Source organism: Mauremys mutica, chromosome 13 (genome assembly GCF_020497125.1).
Source record: "Mauremys mutica isolate MM-2020 ecotype Southern chromosome 13, ASM2049712v1, whole genome shotgun sequence".
NCBI classification, from domain to species: Eukaryota; Metazoa; Chordata; order Testudines; family Geoemydidae; genus Mauremys; species Mauremys mutica.
In genome coordinates, this window is record NC_059084.1 from 58944391 (window position 1) to 58961932 (window position 17542).

General features: G+C 45.6%; 1 protein-coding gene and 1 long non-coding RNA gene across 2 annotated transcripts; one reads left to right on the forward strand and one right to left on the reverse strand.

The window, feature by feature from the left end:
- Positions 1-399: 399 nt before the first annotated feature.
- LOC123347278 lies at positions 400-7953 on the reverse strand. Its single transcript, XR_006573095.1, has 3 exons — positions 7916-7953; positions 2149-2163; positions 400-1328 (listed from the first exon to the last, which is right to left on the reverse strand). It is a non-coding gene; the product is annotated as an uncharacterized LOC123347278 (long non-coding RNA).
- Positions 7954-12784: 4831 nt separating this feature from the next.
- On the forward strand, positions 12785-17251 carry LOC123348835 (olfactory receptor 1020-like). Its single transcript, XM_044986497.1, has 2 exons — positions 12785-12854; positions 16065-17251. Exon 2 carries the CDS (start codon positions 16074-16076, stop codon positions 17022-17024), a length of 951 nt encoding a protein of 316 aa, XP_044842432.1. The 5' UTR covers positions 12785-12854; positions 16065-16073; the 3' UTR covers positions 17025-17251.
- Positions 17252-17542: the final 291 nt, after the last annotated feature.

Consider the following 17542-nt stretch of genomic DNA (forward strand, 5'->3'; position numbering starts at 1 on the left):
CAATCAGAGAGTGGGGGGCAGCCAGGTTGGGGAGTGAGCTCATTGGGTTGTGGGTCCTGTGTGAGTTCATAATCCCATAATCACCAAGAATGTGAAGTTAATCATATTGGCAGACAACACCATCTGGGAGCGGAAGCAAACTCACAGCAGGACTGAGGAATGATTCAGTTGCAGACAGAAACAAAATGAGATTCAATTGGTGAGTGTTTCTGAGGGAAAGTGACCAAAACACCACTGTGGTTGTGATGCTTCAAAGGATACTGTAAGGCGACTGAAGTGTAAGTTTTGCATCAGTTTGTAATGCAACAGCTCAGTGATCTTTCTCTCTCTCTTTCTCTCTGGAGAGGTCTAGGATGACTGTGAAAATATTGAAAGAGAATAAAAGCAGGAAAGGGCTGGACTTTGTCTCATGGAGAATAATGTAACCTGCTTTGACAGCATGTTGATCACTGTCCCCGCTCTTGGCTGAGTCCACTAGAGCCTCCTAGCTGTTAGCTGAACTGATAATATGTTTGCAGTGCAAGAAGTCACAGTCCACCCTGGTGAGCCATGGGGACCACTTGTTGAAGTTAAAAACAACTAATTCAAAATGGCTCTGCCAATTTTGACATAAATATGCACGGCGGTTTGTGTGGTTTTCCGCCTTCATCGATCTCTTCACTGAACAGAGGGGGGTGATACTGGAATCTCAAAGATCTAAACAGGAAATTTGCCTCCAGAGTCTTGGTTCTTCACTGACCCCACAGGATGAGGGGCTTTATGCAATATTTATGGAACTAAACTAATGCTAAAGCATGATGTAAATATATCTTCTTCGGATTCCATTGTAAATTTGGGTTTCTTTCCCCTAGTTGGACTTCATGGTGAACCCAGAGCAAGTGAATCAAACGGTTCTCATGGAATTCATCCTACGAGGATTTGGGAATCTCCCTGAGCTACAGACTCTTCTCTTCCTGTTATTTCTTGCCATCTACATTGCAACCGTGACTGGGAACGTCCTGATCTTTGCACTAGTTGTGGCTGATCAGCACCTTCACACCCCCATGTACTTCTTCCTGGGGAACTTGTCCTGCTTGGAGACCTGCTGCTCTTCCACCATCCTTCCCAGGGTGCTGGCTGGTCTCCTGACAGGGGACAGGACCATTTCATTTAGTGCCTGCCTCACACAATACTATTTCTTTGGTTCAATGGTGGCTACAGAATGCCTTCTCCTGTCGGTGATGTCTTACGATCGGTATTTAGCAATATGCAATCCGCTGCACTATGCAGCTCGTATGAGTGGCAGGGCCTGCCTCCAGCTTGCAGGTGGCTCTTGGATAGGTGGCTTCCTATGTTGTGGCATAACAACATTGTCAATATCTCAGTTAACATTCTGTGGCCCTAACATTATTGATCATTTCTTTTGCGATTTTATCCCCCTTGTAAAGCTCTCCTGCAATGACCCTCACCTGATGGAAACATTGGCTTTCACACTCAGCTTGTTTTTCTCACTGGTCCCATTCCTATTTATTTTGATGTCCTACATCTTCATCATCACCACCATCCTGAGAATCCCGTCCACCACTGGGAGGCAAAAGGCCTTTTCCACCTGCTCCTCTCACCTCATCGTGGTGACCATTTACTTTACAACTCTGCTGATTGCTTATATGTTCCCAACCACTGAAATCCTGAGCGACTTCAAGGAAGTTCTCTCTGTCTTCTATGCGATCGTGACTCCTCTGGTCAATGCCCTCATCTACAGCCTGAGAAACAAAGAGGTCCAGGAGGCCCTGAGGAAAGCTTGCAGGATATTCATGTTTGGACCATGATAATCGTTCAATTTCCTTGAGTTAAAATAGATATAACATGGGCTGGGGTAGGGCCTGAAGTGAAGCCCGCTGTAGTCCCAGGTCGTGTTTCCCTGAGCTTCATTGGGCTTCATGTCCTGCTCTTACACTATGTGTCTCAACCTTTCTAGACTACTGTACCCCTTTCAGGAGTCTGATTTGTCTTGCGTATCTCCAAGTTTCACCTCACTTAAAATCTTTCCAAATCAGATATAAAAATACAAAACTGTCACAGCACATTACTACTGAAAAACTGCTGATTTTCTCATTTTTACCATATAATTATGAAACAAATCAATCGGTATATAAAGATTGTACTTACATTTCAGTGTATAATCTGTAGAGAAGAATACAGAAGTCATTGTCTGTATGAAATTTAGTTTAGACTTTGCTAGTGCTTTTTCTGTAGCCTGTTGTAAAACTAGGCAAATCTCTAGATGAGCTGATGTACCCCTGGAAGACCTCTGTGTACCCCCAGCGTACGCGTCTCCCTGGTTGAGAACCACTGCTCTTACAGCCCTGAGAGAAAGTGGAGATGGAGAGACCACACACAATATGGGACCCCAGTCTTATTAGTGCCCATGTCCGATTCTACAGGTGGTTTTCACTGGGCTGGTGGGAAACTTGAACTCATGGCTGCTCAAAGTTCAGACAATGCGGGTGATTGTGCTCAGTGAGAGGGTGCTGGTGAAATGGACTGAGCAGAAACGCTGAGCATCCGTTCATTGTAGGGTGAGAGACTTCTAGAGACATACACACATACACACACGCACGCATATGCACATGCACACATACACATACGCATGCACACACACATGCACATATGCACACATAATAATTTACCCAGACAGAGGCACGCACACACATATGCACACCTGCCCCCCCATCTCACAGGCACACATAAACACGCCCACATGCACATATACGCAAACTCAAGCACACATGCACACATACGCACACACAAAATTGCACACATACGTACATGCACGCACACGCATACATACACAGACCCAGATACACATACACATCGCACACACACATGCGCACATGGATGCACACACTCATGCACACACATGTACACACACACTTACAGGCCCACACACATACACACACACATATCCATATGCATGTGCATATATACACACACACACAAGCATGACACGCACAACCACACATACCCACACACATGCACATGCACACATACACATAAATATATGATACCTACATTATAAAAACATAGGCAATGTCTGCCTGGAACCCTAACCATTAACGTTTGTTTCCTACTGTGTATTTCATTGCCCTGGTTGCTTTCCAAGGGAAGAAAAAAGCCAAAGGAAACCTCTGGCCTCAGCCACAAGACGCCAGCACAGAACTCGTATTTTCCCACTTTACAGCAAAAATTAATGGCCAGTTGTTTCCAGATACTTGGGGGCCCAGTGGGATTTTCCAAAGCCTCTGAGCACCTGGCCTGTGGGATGGGGCCTTGGAGGAGAGTCAGGCAGGTGATTGTGTACCTTCCCCAGATTTGGGTGTTGTTCTGCGGCCTTGGCGCCCGGATGCCTGGAGTTGGGCTGCAGAGGGCATGTAGAGCGGCACCTATGGCATGCCTACTTGGGTGCCTGCAAGGTTTGCCAGCAGCCAAGCTGGGTCTGTGAATCCCAGGGGCCAGATTCTGGGATTTAGATGCCCAAAGTGGGAGCTTTGTCATTCTAGTCCTAGCTCCTCACCCTTGTCCTCATATTCTTGTTGGAGAAACACAGGCAGCACGAGGTGACATTACCTGCCCAGAGTCACTCAGTGGGCTAGTGGCAGGAAACCAACTCTCCAGAGTCCCAGTCCAGTGCCCTGTGTGCTCCACCATGTTCAGTTCTAATTGACAATGGGACTGAAGGGTGTGAGGTGCCCAACTCCCATTCACTGCCCATAGGATCTGGGTGCCTAACATCTGCCTCTTATGGGAAAACCCAGCCTGTACATTTACAGCCAAACCACTAGCGTGAGAATTTTTTCCTCTCCCAGGGGATGTTTTCCATCAGTTCCTTCTTAGGTTTTACTTTTTTCTAGAAGACCCTAATAACTGTGTGTCTGTAACCAAGAGCATCGTGCAATAAAATAACTAAATTGAGTCCTCTCTTTCTGTCGTCTCTGTTGTCAGACTTCCCGCTTTCTGTCCCCTTCATGTCCAGCAGGAGGAATAAATGAGTCAAGCCTTATCTTCACATAGACGATCTGCCTATCCCTGACAGGGCTGCATGGCCCACTGGCCCCAGATCGCTGCTCCGGGCCAAAGGGGACTGCTGAAGCGGCAACCACTAAGGTCTGTGACCCGCACCGCTTCCAGGAGCCCAGGCCCATTGGGCAAGGGCGGCTCTAGGCACCAGCAAAGCAAGCACCTGCTTGGAGCAGCCCATTTGTAGGGGCGGCAGGGATCTAGCATGGGAACTGAGAACCAACAGGGGGATCTGGGAGCTGTAGTTCCTTGGTTAGCTCCCTGCCTGTAGAGCCATCCCTGGAGCAGGGAAAGAACTATATTTCCCAGCATTCCCTTGTCCACTACCAACTGGAAAGGAAGGGGGGACCTCATGCGGCAGCCTGCTGTAAGTGGAGAGTTGCACTGTGAATGGTAGAGAGACCATATTTTAACATTCAAAAAACAGGACACTCCATGGGGAGGGAAGCCCCACCCTGCCACCGTCCACTCCCTCCGACTGCCCCCCACAGAAACCCCAACCCAGCCAATCCTCCCTGCTCCCTGTCCCCTGATCACCCCCTCCCGGGACCCCTGCCCCTAACTGCCCCCCAGGACCCCACCCCCTATCTAAGCACCACTGCTCCTTGTCCCCTGATCGCCCCCTCCCGGGAACCCTGCTCCTAACTAAGCCTCCCTTCTCCTTGTCCCCAACTGCCCCCTCCTGAGACCACCCCCCAACTTCCCCCCAGGACCCCATCCCCTACCTGTCCCCTGACAAGCCCCTGAGACTCTCATGCCTATCCAACTGCTGCCTGTCCCTTGACTGCCCCCCGAACCTCCGCCCCATCCAACCCCCCCTGCTCCCTGTCCCTTGACTGCCCCCCAGAACCCCCTACCCCTTCTCCAACCCCCCAGCCCCCTGATCATGCCACTCAGACCAGCGTGTCTGGCTCCACGCAGCACCAGACACGCTGCTGCATACATGCTGCCGTGCTCCCCCACGGAGCCCACAGCACCCCCCCCACACACACCCAGCACCTGCCTTCCAGATTTGAACACCTCAAAATTCAGGAGTGCTCAAGCTCAGTTTGGGCAGCTGTTACTTCATTTCTCCCAAATCAAATATACTGATCCACTGTAACTTGCTGTAGAAAAAGTAGGATAAAATTGAGCAAGAAATGCTTCCCAGTGGTCATTAGGACTGGAATTGCTATTTTCAACAGCCATTGCCTTTTTTGTTTGTTTGTTTGAAAGGAAGACAGTGATATTGCATTGGCAAATTCCCCATAGAAACACAGAGTGGAACAAAAGAATAATAAAGGCACCTCAACTTTTCCTCATTTATGGAGGACAGTCTTATAATATGCAACCAGATATCCTCCAATCACACAAGCTGAAAATTGTTCCACTTTACTGCAGTTCTGTAACCATATGGGAACCAATCCTCTCTGTGTTTTGTGCACATCCAAAATTCCTGCTGAATGACCTGCCCTGGGAGCAAGTCACCAGTGACCCAGGGCTGGGGCAGAAGGAGGGTGCAGGTGGCGGGGGGAGAGAGCCCAGGGCTGGGGCCGCAGGGGGGTTTGGAGGGGGAGCCCAGGGGCTTTCCCTACACAGACGGCGACCCCTGTTTGAGAAACCCTGGGTTAAGGAGAACAACTTTTCACCCTCTTTCTTGTAACAACTTTTCATGTACTTGAAAACTGTTATCATGTCCTCTCTCAGTCTTCTCTTCTCCAGACTAAACAAACCCAATTTTTTCAGTCTTCCCTCATAAGTCCTGTTTTCTAGGCCTTTAATCATTTTGCTGCTCTTCTCTGGACTTTAACCAATTTGTCCCCATCTTTCCTGAACTGGACACTGTACTCCAGATCAGGCTCAATATGCGTGGCATACAATGAAAGAAGTGTGTCTCACATCTTGCTTACAACACTCCTGCTGATACATCCCAGAATGGTGTTCAGGGTTGGTTGGTTTGTTTCCAACAGTGTAATGCTGTACCTCCTGTGTTTGTACACTGCCCGCTGCACGTGCAAGAATGTACCTGGGGCAAAGGGTCACTGGGGACAGCAGAGGGTGAGGAATGGGAAAGGGGCAGCTCTGCTCTAGCATGGGGACACTAGGGATAGCAGAGGAGGAAGGCTGGGAAAGGGGTGGCTATACTGTGTATTGGGCATTGGGGGACGCAAAGGTTAATGTGGCCAATCCTTTATGTATCATTCCTAATCATCTCTACATGGCAGCTGATCACAGGGAATGAGCAAATAAAACAATTATTTTAACTCAAATTACACGGTTAATATTCCTTACAGTGCTGAAGAGTCAATCAACTTAGAATTCAAAATCTAACCCTCAGTGTGAGAAGACCTGCCCCCTTCTGCCTCCCCTATCCACTCAGAGCTCTGAGCCCTTTCTCCCTGCCCCTCTACCACAGCCCTGGGCCACCCCTCCCCAGCTACTCCAGCCCCCCAAGCAGCAGTCACCCAAGCAGGACAGCAATGTTTTTGCCAGAGATCAATTAAACAAACAAACAACCCCCTTTTTTTCAAAATACAATTATGCAAGCCACAAATGTTCAACATTTGGACATTAAGAACAACAAAGTTTTGACACAAAATTTTTCACTCAGGGGATAAATTGGAATGAGACCTTACTGCATGATTAGGGGGGAAATTATAGTAGTAGAGAACTGGGAATTATAACAATTTCCTAGTTGGTTTTTCATTCAGAAATAAGGGGATATTTGTATCCTTCTGTAAATGCTGGAATAAACCTTCCCTTCAGGGGAAGAAGTGGCAGTAGGTCAAAAGCTTCATGCTGAAAAAGGACAGTGTTAGAGTCAGGTTGTAGAATATACTGCAATACACACACCTGAAATGATTGTATTGACTGCACCTGAACTGGCCCATGATTTGGCTAGTGTGAATTTAGAACAGTGTCCTTTATGGGATGGAATCAGTGCTATTCTTTGGTTCTCAAATGCTAATAGATCAATTAGAGACCTACAGGTCTGGAACAATATAACATAATTTGTATTATGTGCTGTGGCACTGAAGATGCTTGTGACCCTGAAACTTTTCTGGGAATGGGAAGAAATTATTTTTACTTTATAATCACAAGTCTCTGACTTCCATGCTGCCATGGTATGGGCCCTTCCAAGAAGCCTATGGGAGTTAGGTGCCAAATTCTCATAGCAATCTCATGGGAGTTGGGACTTTATTGTGTAAATTACCCCCCCCTTTGAAGATCCCAACCTAAACGTGTAAAGCACCCTGTTGCACCTGCATTTTACCTGAGCAGCAGGCTGCACTTCCTTGTTTCAGAAATGACTGACCAGCAGGCATTGAGCTAAGGGTAACAGTTTCAAAAACACTTAAGCAAACTTCAGAAGTGACATATGAGGCTAAGTCCCGTTTGTGATGTTGCACCCTATAATGCTTTATGGGAATATGCTTATGAATGTATTGTGGTAGAGCTCCGACCTTGTCCCCATGGGTCCCGTGCGTCTAGGCGGTTTATGCTAGCCTCAGGGGCTCACGGCGACCCTCCACGTAGCCCTTCTCTCTCTAGGGCCAGGGTTACAGTCTACTGAGCCCTTTTCATCATACACCAGCAAGGAGGTTGGTGAGAGAACTCCCACAGTCTCTGTTGCCCTATGGGCTTTATTTCAGAACAGTTTAACCTCCTGTCCTGTCTTCCCCTCCCAGAAGGTGTTTCTGTAGTGGCAGGTTGTGGGTGGGGGGGTGAGCCCACCCTCTACCCCAGGTTCCGGCCCACCTCTACCCCAGGTTCCAGCCCAGAGACCCTAATGGTAGCAGCTGTTGGTAGCCGAGTTTCACTACCAGAGTTGCTATATTTCCCTGGGCCACTTCCCCACTTCTCTCTTCTTCACCCTTACCTTAGGGCTCCCTTACTGATGGCTTGAGGGTGTCTTCACTAACCAGCCATTCTGCTGCACTTCCTCTCCTCTGGCTCCCTGGCTCTCCTCAGCCTGACTGGAGTGAGCCCTTTTATAGTATCAAACGGGCCTTAATTAGTCAGGTGTTCACATTACCTTAATGGCCTCACCTGACTCTTTGCTGGTTAATTGGAGTCAGGTGTTTTCATTAGCCTGGAGCAGTCCCTGCTCTGGTCAGTCAGGAAACAGAGAACTGCTTATCCAGTGGCCAGTATATCTGCCTTCTACTACTTTGTTGTACCCAACTGGCCTGGGTCTATCACAGTATATATGACATAATTGGAATGTGTTTTATGCTACATATGCCATGTAACATAGCTCTATAAAAGTTATGATCTACTGAATATATTCATTGTATTTGTATGCATGTATCATTTTTGTATTTGAAATTATGAATATTGGCTATGTACTTGTTTAATCTTAAGTAGCCTCAGTGAAGCAGTTGGTCAGCTTCCTGAGAAAAGACTATTCTCAGTAAGTGCTCATTCAAGAAGCCCTTAAGCCAATAATGAACTTGGAGACACCAATCCACATCTGAGCTTTCCCAGGGATGTGGCTTGGTTGGTAAGGAACTCAGTTATGCATGGACATGTGACTTGCCCATGTGACTCCAAAACTCCATTTTGTAGCTGAATTCTACACAGGGGGATGGAGGGCTTTCCACACACAAGAGAAAGTCTATTTAAACCCATGGGAGACCCCTCCATTTTGTCTTCAGCTGGCTCAAGATATGAGTTTACCCTGTATAAGCTTTATAGTGTACAGGGTAAAATGGCTTTATCTGGGGTTTGGACCCTATTGGGAGTTGGGCATCTGAGTGTTACAGACAGGAACACTTCTTAAGCTGCTTTCAATTAAGCCTTAAGCTTGTGGGACGTGGTTCAAACCTGGGTCTGTGTTTGTAACCGGCTAGCGTGTCTGGCACAACCAGGCAGGGTTCTGGAGTCCCAAGCTGGCAGGGAAGGCAGGGGCAGAAATAGTTTTGGCACATCAGCTGGCAGCCCCAAGCTGATCCAACCCGTCTGTGATCCAACCCGTCACACCGTTGCCTTTCAATGAGATATATGTTGCTAAACCTCAGTAAGTGCGAAACTTTTGAAATAGGACTTAGGCTTCTAAATCACTTACACTCTTTTAAAAATGCTACCTGAACTAATTGAGTGAGCTCATTGGGTGGGGACTGGGTACATCTGTGCTTTCTATTGAGGGCAACAGGGGGTTGGTTGGAGAAAATGTAAGATCAGCTAACTCTGCTGACATTTTCAAACCTTTCTAAGGGAATTGGATGGGAATTGGTCCAAAGTGTTGGTGCCATGGGACCTGGACCTGATGGGGGATCCTGCACTTGCTCAGTATGAGCAGACTGGATCCTACATAGCACTGAATGCTCCAGCCCCCAGCCAGCAAAGCATTTAAGCACATGCTTAATTGTAAACACCAGGGTATTCCCACTGAAATCACTACAGTTCAAGTTGTCTTAGTGGTTTGCTGGACTAGCATCTGGGGTAGATCTGTTCATTATGCCCATTACTGCCAGAATATTGAATCCATTGGACTAACACAACTGGTTCATCTTTCTAACACTGATGGAAAGAGGGGAGAGAGTGGGACCTTCTGGGATGCTGGTGGTGAGTTATGCTGGACTGCGCTTTAGTTATGAGGTTACTTGTGACGGCTTTTTAAGTTATCTCAAGGGCACTTACCGACAGATTTTTAGAGGTATTTAGGTACCCAGTGGGTTTTTCCAAAGCACCAAGGCTCCTCAAAATCACTGATTTCAAAGGGTATTTGCAACTTCGATGCTTTTAAAAGTCCCACCAAGGGCTGGATTTACAGAGGATCTGTGATTATTGGCCTACAAACTTACCCTCTGTGCGACCTCTACTGGGAGAAATGAGTGAAAGTTCATACAGTGTCATGGTGACCAAGAACAACAAAGGGGGATGGAAAAAAGATGCAAAGAAGAGACAAAAGACTAAATTAGTCCAAACAAAAAGTCATTTTGCTAGAACTCAAGGACGGTGTTACAGTCGTGCCTGGTAAACTAGAACAGCATAAGAGTGCAAATCGATGAACCAAAACTGGTGTGTGGGAAATTCAAGCTAATTGACGGACAAGATAGTGAGGGGATAAGCTATTGCCCCATCGCTCCATTTCGGGTTCTTGTAGAAAGAGTCTTTGGAAGGAAAGTTGGCCATTGCCACACTGGCTGACCAAAGGACAAAAGAAGGGGAAGGTGCAAACTTCAACAGTGTGGGCTCCCAACTCCACCATCTCCATGCACCCTGGACTTTCTTCCTAATGAGGAGGTGCTGGGTAAAGCTACATGTCAATGCCACCAGAACTCTGCGCTTCTTGAGTAATGCCCTGGCCCAACACAACCACATGCACTTACTCTGCCTTGGCAGTGCGCTCAGGTGCCAGGGCACAGAACAGCTCTAGGGCACAGACGGGACGTGGAGGAGGCATATGAAATAACTAACTATTCATTGCAGCAAGGGGACTGGAGCTTGGGTTTCCCAGCTCCTACGCGAGTGCCCCAACCATTGGGCTGGAGCGCAATTCTCAGTCTGTCTCTTTAGCCCAATGAATATCTAAGTATTTCACCCACACCTTCAACAGGACAGAGTGAGAGAAGCCTGAGGCAGGAACCATCTCTTTGTTCTATGTTTATACAGCACTGAGCAGAGTGGGGCCCTGCTCCATGTCTCAGGCTTCAAATAATAAAGACTATTTAGTTCTGAAGTTTTCCCTTCTCTGGTCCATTCCCTGAGTGGCCGGAAGAAGTAATAGTCTATTTACATACTGTGTACCTCAAAAACCTAAACAAAACCTGGTATTCAATTTTCCTTCATGGTAATTTAATGTGCCCATTAGCAAAGTCTCGAGGGAAAATTCACCTGTTGTGTTTGCAGGGTAAACAATGACTCAGGAGGGACATTTATTTTCTGGTGAGAGATACAAGGCAAATCAAATCAAGGGTCTCAGCACAACTAGGGTGTCCAGGCAGGAACACGCAGGTCTCGTTACTGCTCTGCTCTGCGGTGTAGTGCCTCCGCCAGTAGTGTGCAGGGAAGACATACCTTGAGATAACTAACATAGGTGAAGGGAGTGCAGATCAGAGACAGATCCTGCTCTCTGAAACACCAAGTGAGAGGTCAAGTTACAGATTCCAGCTTCTTCTGTGCCAACTTTAAGGTAAACAAACCTTTCACCTCATCTTCGTTAAAAATAGATCATTCAGGACAGGGAAGAAAAAGTTAACATATCCATCATTTGCACAGAGGCATCATTTCCTTTTCTATGATGCCAAGTGTTTTCCCCGGCCATGAACAGAATTAACGGGGTTTATGTTGTAAAGTGTTTTGGTGATGAAAACTCTCAGTGCTAAGAATGAGAACATTGCTGAGGACTTTCCATCTTCAGTACTGAACAGGGACTAGGCGATTCTGGTGCTTCTATTTTCCCTGTTGCTAGTGGGCTGCTGAGTAAGGTATGACAACTCTGTTTCATCAGGTTGATAGCAAGACCAGGGCACAAGGAGAGCATGAAGGTGATTTAACTCTGTTACCCACTGACAGTGTGGAAACTTGTAACAAGGAGGGAATGGTCCCTAAGCCTGTATGTGTTGAGCCTGGTAACCTAAATGTTGCCAGTGAGGAAAGCTGCAAAGGGAAAGAAAGTGCCTTTAACCTTTTAACTATGGAGTCTAGCTGCTTGCATAAAAGGGAATTGTGTGAAAATCCTCCCAATGTGCCAGGGGTGATTCTGGATTTAAGTGAAACCCTGAAAGAGTCTGTTGTTGTTCAGCAAAATGTTCCTTTAGCGCAAGCCCTAGGTGAAGAGGGTAAGAGCAGAATTTCTGTAACTGATGAAGCTCCTAAAGATAAGAATCCTCATGGTAGATTTTACAAACAGGGGTATGGAAGTGATTTGATTGAGATATTTTCAGTTCCTAACTGCCAGAGTCTTTCAGATGTGTACTGATCCACTGACCCAGTGTTAGCCCAAACCATTTTAACTATGGTCTACACAGATCAGAAGATGGGCTGTCTGCAGATCCCCCCCTCCCACATCTATCATCAGGTGATTTAGTAAGACAGAGGCAGAATAAGATGTAACAGACACATATTTATTATGCCACTAGTCAGTAAACTAGACAAGGACCCCTTCAGAGAATAAACAACATAAGGAAGACACACTCAGTTGTTAACAGTTACCAGAGCATGAAGCTCAGAGCCCTTAAACCCCCTGAACCTACGGATGTAAAATAGAGGAAAACCACAATGGGTATTACAATACCATATCCTGAAGACAGGGACACAATGACAAAAACTCAGGATACCAACAGGGATAGTGGTGAAAATCAGGGGTGCTGGACACCAAACAGAAACTCAGGAACTGGGTATTTTTCTCCTTCTGGACAGGTCCTCCAGGCAGGTCTTCTCCCTCTTGGCAGATCTTCTCCCTCAGGTAGGTCTTCAGTGCTTGCCCACGCAGTCTCTGCTTGACCTCGTAGTCCAGTGCAAGCATGTGCTCACTAATGGTCTGTAGCAGCTGAGTGCAAGTATGTTCATAGAGACCAAGAATCCAAAGTCCTATGTATGAGACCCTCTGAGGCTCCTAGCAGCTAGTTGAACTATGTGGGTCTCTGGCTGCCACTCAGACTGGCAGCCTTGAGTGACAGGCCAGCCACTCACTAAATCAGCTGCAGTTGCTAGGCAGATTATGGCTGTCACATGACTCTAACTATCCTGACCTTTCCCCTCCTTGATTTAAAAAAAGCTGAAAGGGCACCAAATCATCTGAGGAGAAGGGTATCCAAGATGGAGGCTTGGCTGTCCTTTTACAAATCCAAGACGGACATTACATAATACAGGTCAGAAAGGTTCAAAGGGAGGCTGGATTCCTGGCTATACACAGCAAAGCAGCATTCTGGATAAACCCATAGGTGCTTTGAATATTTCCTGTGATTTCTTAGTAAGCTCTGATGCATCTAATGCCTTGTGGATGCCAAAATTGGTAGCTGAAAAGGAGAACTGTAGTTCAGACATGATGACAGAAAATGGTTGTGTCCAGTATTTCAGTTAGGGTGGTACTCTCCAGAATGCAGTACCGGTAAGAAATTTTTAGCGGGTACGGGGTACTGGAAAGACTTGGGGCTATCACACATCTGACCACCTTTATCTGAATGAAACTTCTTCTGATCTGACAGCTCAGGCATTGTCAGTTTCATTAGAACAATTTACATATTTGGAACCTAATCCTTTAAATCCTTAATCATTTGTTCAATCCCATTAAAGACAATGTCTGTGGACCACTTTTATGGTAAGAGTTTAGGAGTCTGTTCTGTTCCTATAAAGGAAGGTGAATCTCCCATTGAAATGCAATATTTTGATACAATACCATAATGCAGTTTAGGATATAGTTCTATTTAAAATTTGTCTTTTAATAAGTCATCCATGCTGAAATGGCTCCTAACCAAACTCCCATATTTTGGGGGAAAGTGAGTAGTTAAGCATGTTGATGTGTGTATATACAAACACCCATTTCAGCACTATACTGGAAAATATATAACTTAATTGGCTATGGAATTTGAAGAAAGTTTAACCACCCCAATTGTTTTCTGTGTTCATCAGTGTGAACCTGAAAAAATTACATGCCTTTTAAGAGAAAAGAATCAGTCCACACCTACTGAAAATAAAACCTTTCAACTAGCGTGAAGAAGACTGCTACAAGACACATACATAACCTCATGAGCAGAGGATAGCGAAGATACCCTCCCACATTATGACCAGTAAAATAAAATAAATAATAAATAATAATAATTAATAAATAATCTCAAAGAGGCAGAGAGTCACAGATCTGCAAACCTAAAAACCTGTGTTATGCTTTAAACCACCTCAGATCATAACAGGTCTATGAACATTAAAAAATTAACTGCAAGGGAACACTGAAGCCCGTTAACCTGAATGTGTGCCAGCCAGGATGCCCTCACTGACTAAAGGTACAGTCACACCTGAACAGCTGAAAATTAACCTGGCCTTTTAGGCTAAATGGAGTCATGTCACTGGTTCCAGCTCTGTTGTTACATAACAGATACCAGAACTCCAGTGGGGCATGGTGCTGGTTAACTAAATACTAAAGGATTGGCCACGGCATGATTATTGGGTAAGATCTGAGTTATATATTGACCTAGGTGTGCAGCTGGTCCTTTGGGATCAGACAAAAACGTTTGTTTGATGCAATTGCTTTAAATATCCCCTCCTCATTAAGTCTAGTATTTTGGTGGTGGTAGAAGGACTGGAATGCCTAAGGAGACTGCTTTTCTGACTTCTTATTAGCCAGTGTGGTGATACAGAAGTTTATTTTGTTTCTGGTTTGGTATATCTTGTGGAAGAATTACCACCAGTTTTGGGGTGTGTCTGTCCTATTTCTCAGCAATTGGTTCTGCATTTGGTATTCTCAGTTGTGATCCATGGAGGCAGACAGTTGAGGAGCAAGCTCATTGAGTTGTGGGTCCCATGCGAGTTCATAATCCCCCTTCACCCAGAGCATGTAGTTAATCATAGTGGCAGACAACACCAGCAGGGAGCGGAAGAAAAATCACCTGCAAATCTACCAACGTGATATATGCCATCATGTGTCAGCAATGCCCCTCTGCAGTGTACATTGGCCAAACCGGACAGTCTCTACACAAAAGAATAAATGGACACAAATCTGACATCAGGAATCATAACATTCAAAAACCAGTGGGAGAACACTTCAGCCTCTCTAACCACTCAGTGACAGACTTGAAGGTGGCAATTTTACAACAAAAAAACTTCAAAAACAGACTCCAAAGAGAGACTGCTGAACTCATAGACTCATAGACTTTAAGGTCAGAAGGGACCATTATGATCATCTAGTCTGACCTCCTGCACAATGCAGGCCACAGAATCCCACCCATCCACTTCTATAACAAACCCCTAGCCTATGTCTGAGTTATTGAAGTCCCCAAATTGCAGTTTGAAGACCTCAAACTGCAGAGAATCCTCCAAATTAGATACAATTAACTCAGGCTTAAACAGAGAGTGTGAATGGTTGGGTCATTACACTAATTGAATCTATTTCCCTATGTTAAGTTCTCCTCACACCTTCTATGGGTCATCTTAATTATCACTTCAAAAGTTTTTTTTCTCCTGCTGATGATAGCTCATCTCAATTGATTAGACTCTTCCTGTTGGTATGCATACTTTCACCTTTTCATGTTCTCTGTATGTATAAATATCTCCTGTCTGTGGGTTCCATTCTATGCATCCGAAGAAGTGAGCTGTAGCTCACGAAAGCTCGTGCTGAAATAAATTTGTTAGTCTCTAAGGTGCCACAAGTACTCCTGTTCTTTTCACAGCAGGACTGAGGAATGAGTCACTTGCAGATAGAAATAAAACGAGATTCAATTGGCGAGTGTTTCAGAGAAAAAGTAACTGAAACACCATGGTGGTTGTGGTGCTAGCAAAGGAAACCATAAGGGGAGTGAAGTGTAAATTTGGCATCAGTTTGTGATGCAACAGCTCAGTGACATGTCTCTCTCTCTCTGGAGTGGTCCAAGATGAATGTGAAAAAAGGGGGAAAAGAATAAAAGCAGGAAAGGGCTGGACCTTGACTCATGGAGACTAACATAGCCTGCTATGACAGTGTGTTGATCACTGTCCCCTGTCTTGGCTGAGTCCACTACAGCCTGCTAGCCATTAGCTGAACTGATAATATGTTTGCAGTGCAAGAAGTTACAGTTCACCCTGGTGAGCCATGGGGACCACCTGTCGAAGTTAAAAATGACTAACTCAAAATGGCTTTGCCAATTTTGACATCAATATGCACAACAGTGTGTGTGGTTTCTGTCTGCATCGATCTCTTCACTGACCAGAGGGGGGTGATAATGGAATAAAAAAGATCTAAATAGGAAATTTGCCTCCAGAGTCTTGGTTCTTCACTGACCCCACAGGATGAGGGGCCTTATGGAATATTTATGAAACTAAATTGATGCTAAAGCATGATGAAAATGTATCTTCTACAGATTCCATTGTAAATTTTGGTTTCTTTCCCCTAGTTGGAACGCATGGTGAACCCAGAGGAAGTGAACCAGACGTCCATCACAGAATTCATCCTCCTGGGATTCGGGAATTTTCCTAATCAACAAACTCTTCTCTTCCTGCTGTTTCTAGTGATCTACATCACAACCATGGCCGGTAACATCCTCATCGTTGCACTGGTTGTGACTGATCAGCACCTTCACACCCCCATGTACTTCTTCCTGGGGAACTTGTCCTGCTTGGAGACCTGCTACACCTCCACCATCCTGCCCAGGATGCTGGTTGGTCTTCTGACTGGGGACAGGACTATTTCATTCAATGGGTGTGTCATACAATATTATTTCTTTGGTTCTCTGATTGCAACAGAATGCCTTCTCCTCTCAGTGATGTCTTACGATCGGTATTTAGCCATATGCAATCCACTGCACTATGCAGCCCGTATGAGTGGCAGGGCTCGTCTCCAGCTTGCATGTGGCTCTTGGATAGGTGGCTTCCTAGGTAATAGCATAACAACATTGTCAATATCTCAGTTAACTTTCTGTGGCCCTAACGTTATTGACCATTTCTTTTGCGATTTCATCCCCCTTATAAAACTGTCCTGCAATGACTCTCACCTGATGGAAACATTGGCTTTCCCACTCAGCTTGGTTTTCTTACTGGTCCCATTCCTTCTTACCTTGATGTCCTATGTCTGCATCATTTTCACCATCCTGAGAATCCCGTCCACCACTGGGAGGCAAAAGTCCTTTTCCACCTGCTCCTCCCACCTCATTGTGGTGAGCATTTATTATGGAACTCTGCTGATTGTCTACATGTTCCCAACCACTGACATCCTAAGGGACTTCAAGAAAGTTCTCTCTGTCGTCTATGCCGTCCTGACCCCGCTGGTCAATCCGCTCATCTACAGCCTGAGAAACAAAGAGGTCCAGGAGGCCCTGAGGAAAGCTTGCAGGAAATTCATGTTTGGAACATGCTAACCAGACAATTTCCTTTGGTTAAAGTAGATACAACAATGGCTGGGGTAGGGCCTGAAGCGAAGCCTGGTGTAGTCCCAGGTCGTGTTTCCCTGAGCTCCACTGGGCTTCGTGTCCTGCTCTTACACAGTGTCTCTCAACCTTTCCAGACTACTGTACCCCTTTCAGGAGTCTGATTTGTCCGTGTATCCCCAAGTTTCACCTCACTTAAAATCTATTTACTTACAAAATCAGACATAAAAATACAAAACTATTACAGCGCACTAGTACTGAAAAGCTGCTGAGTTTCTCATGTTTACCATAAAGTTATGAAATAAATAAATTATAATACAAATATTGTTCTTACGTTTCAGTGTATAGTCTAGAGCAGTATATACAAGTCATTGTCTTATGAAATTTTAGTTTGTACAGACTTTGCTTGTGCTTTTTATGTAGCTTGTTGTAAATCTAGGCAAATCTCTAGATGAGTTGATGTATCCCTGTGAAGATCTCTGTGTACCCCAGGCTACGCATACCCCAGG

Excerpts from the sequence above, each read along its gene's own strand:
- LOC123348835 (XM_044986497.1), top strand. The coding sequence starts at position 16,074 with ATGGTGAACCCAGAGGAAGTGAACCAGACGTCCATCACAGAATTCATC.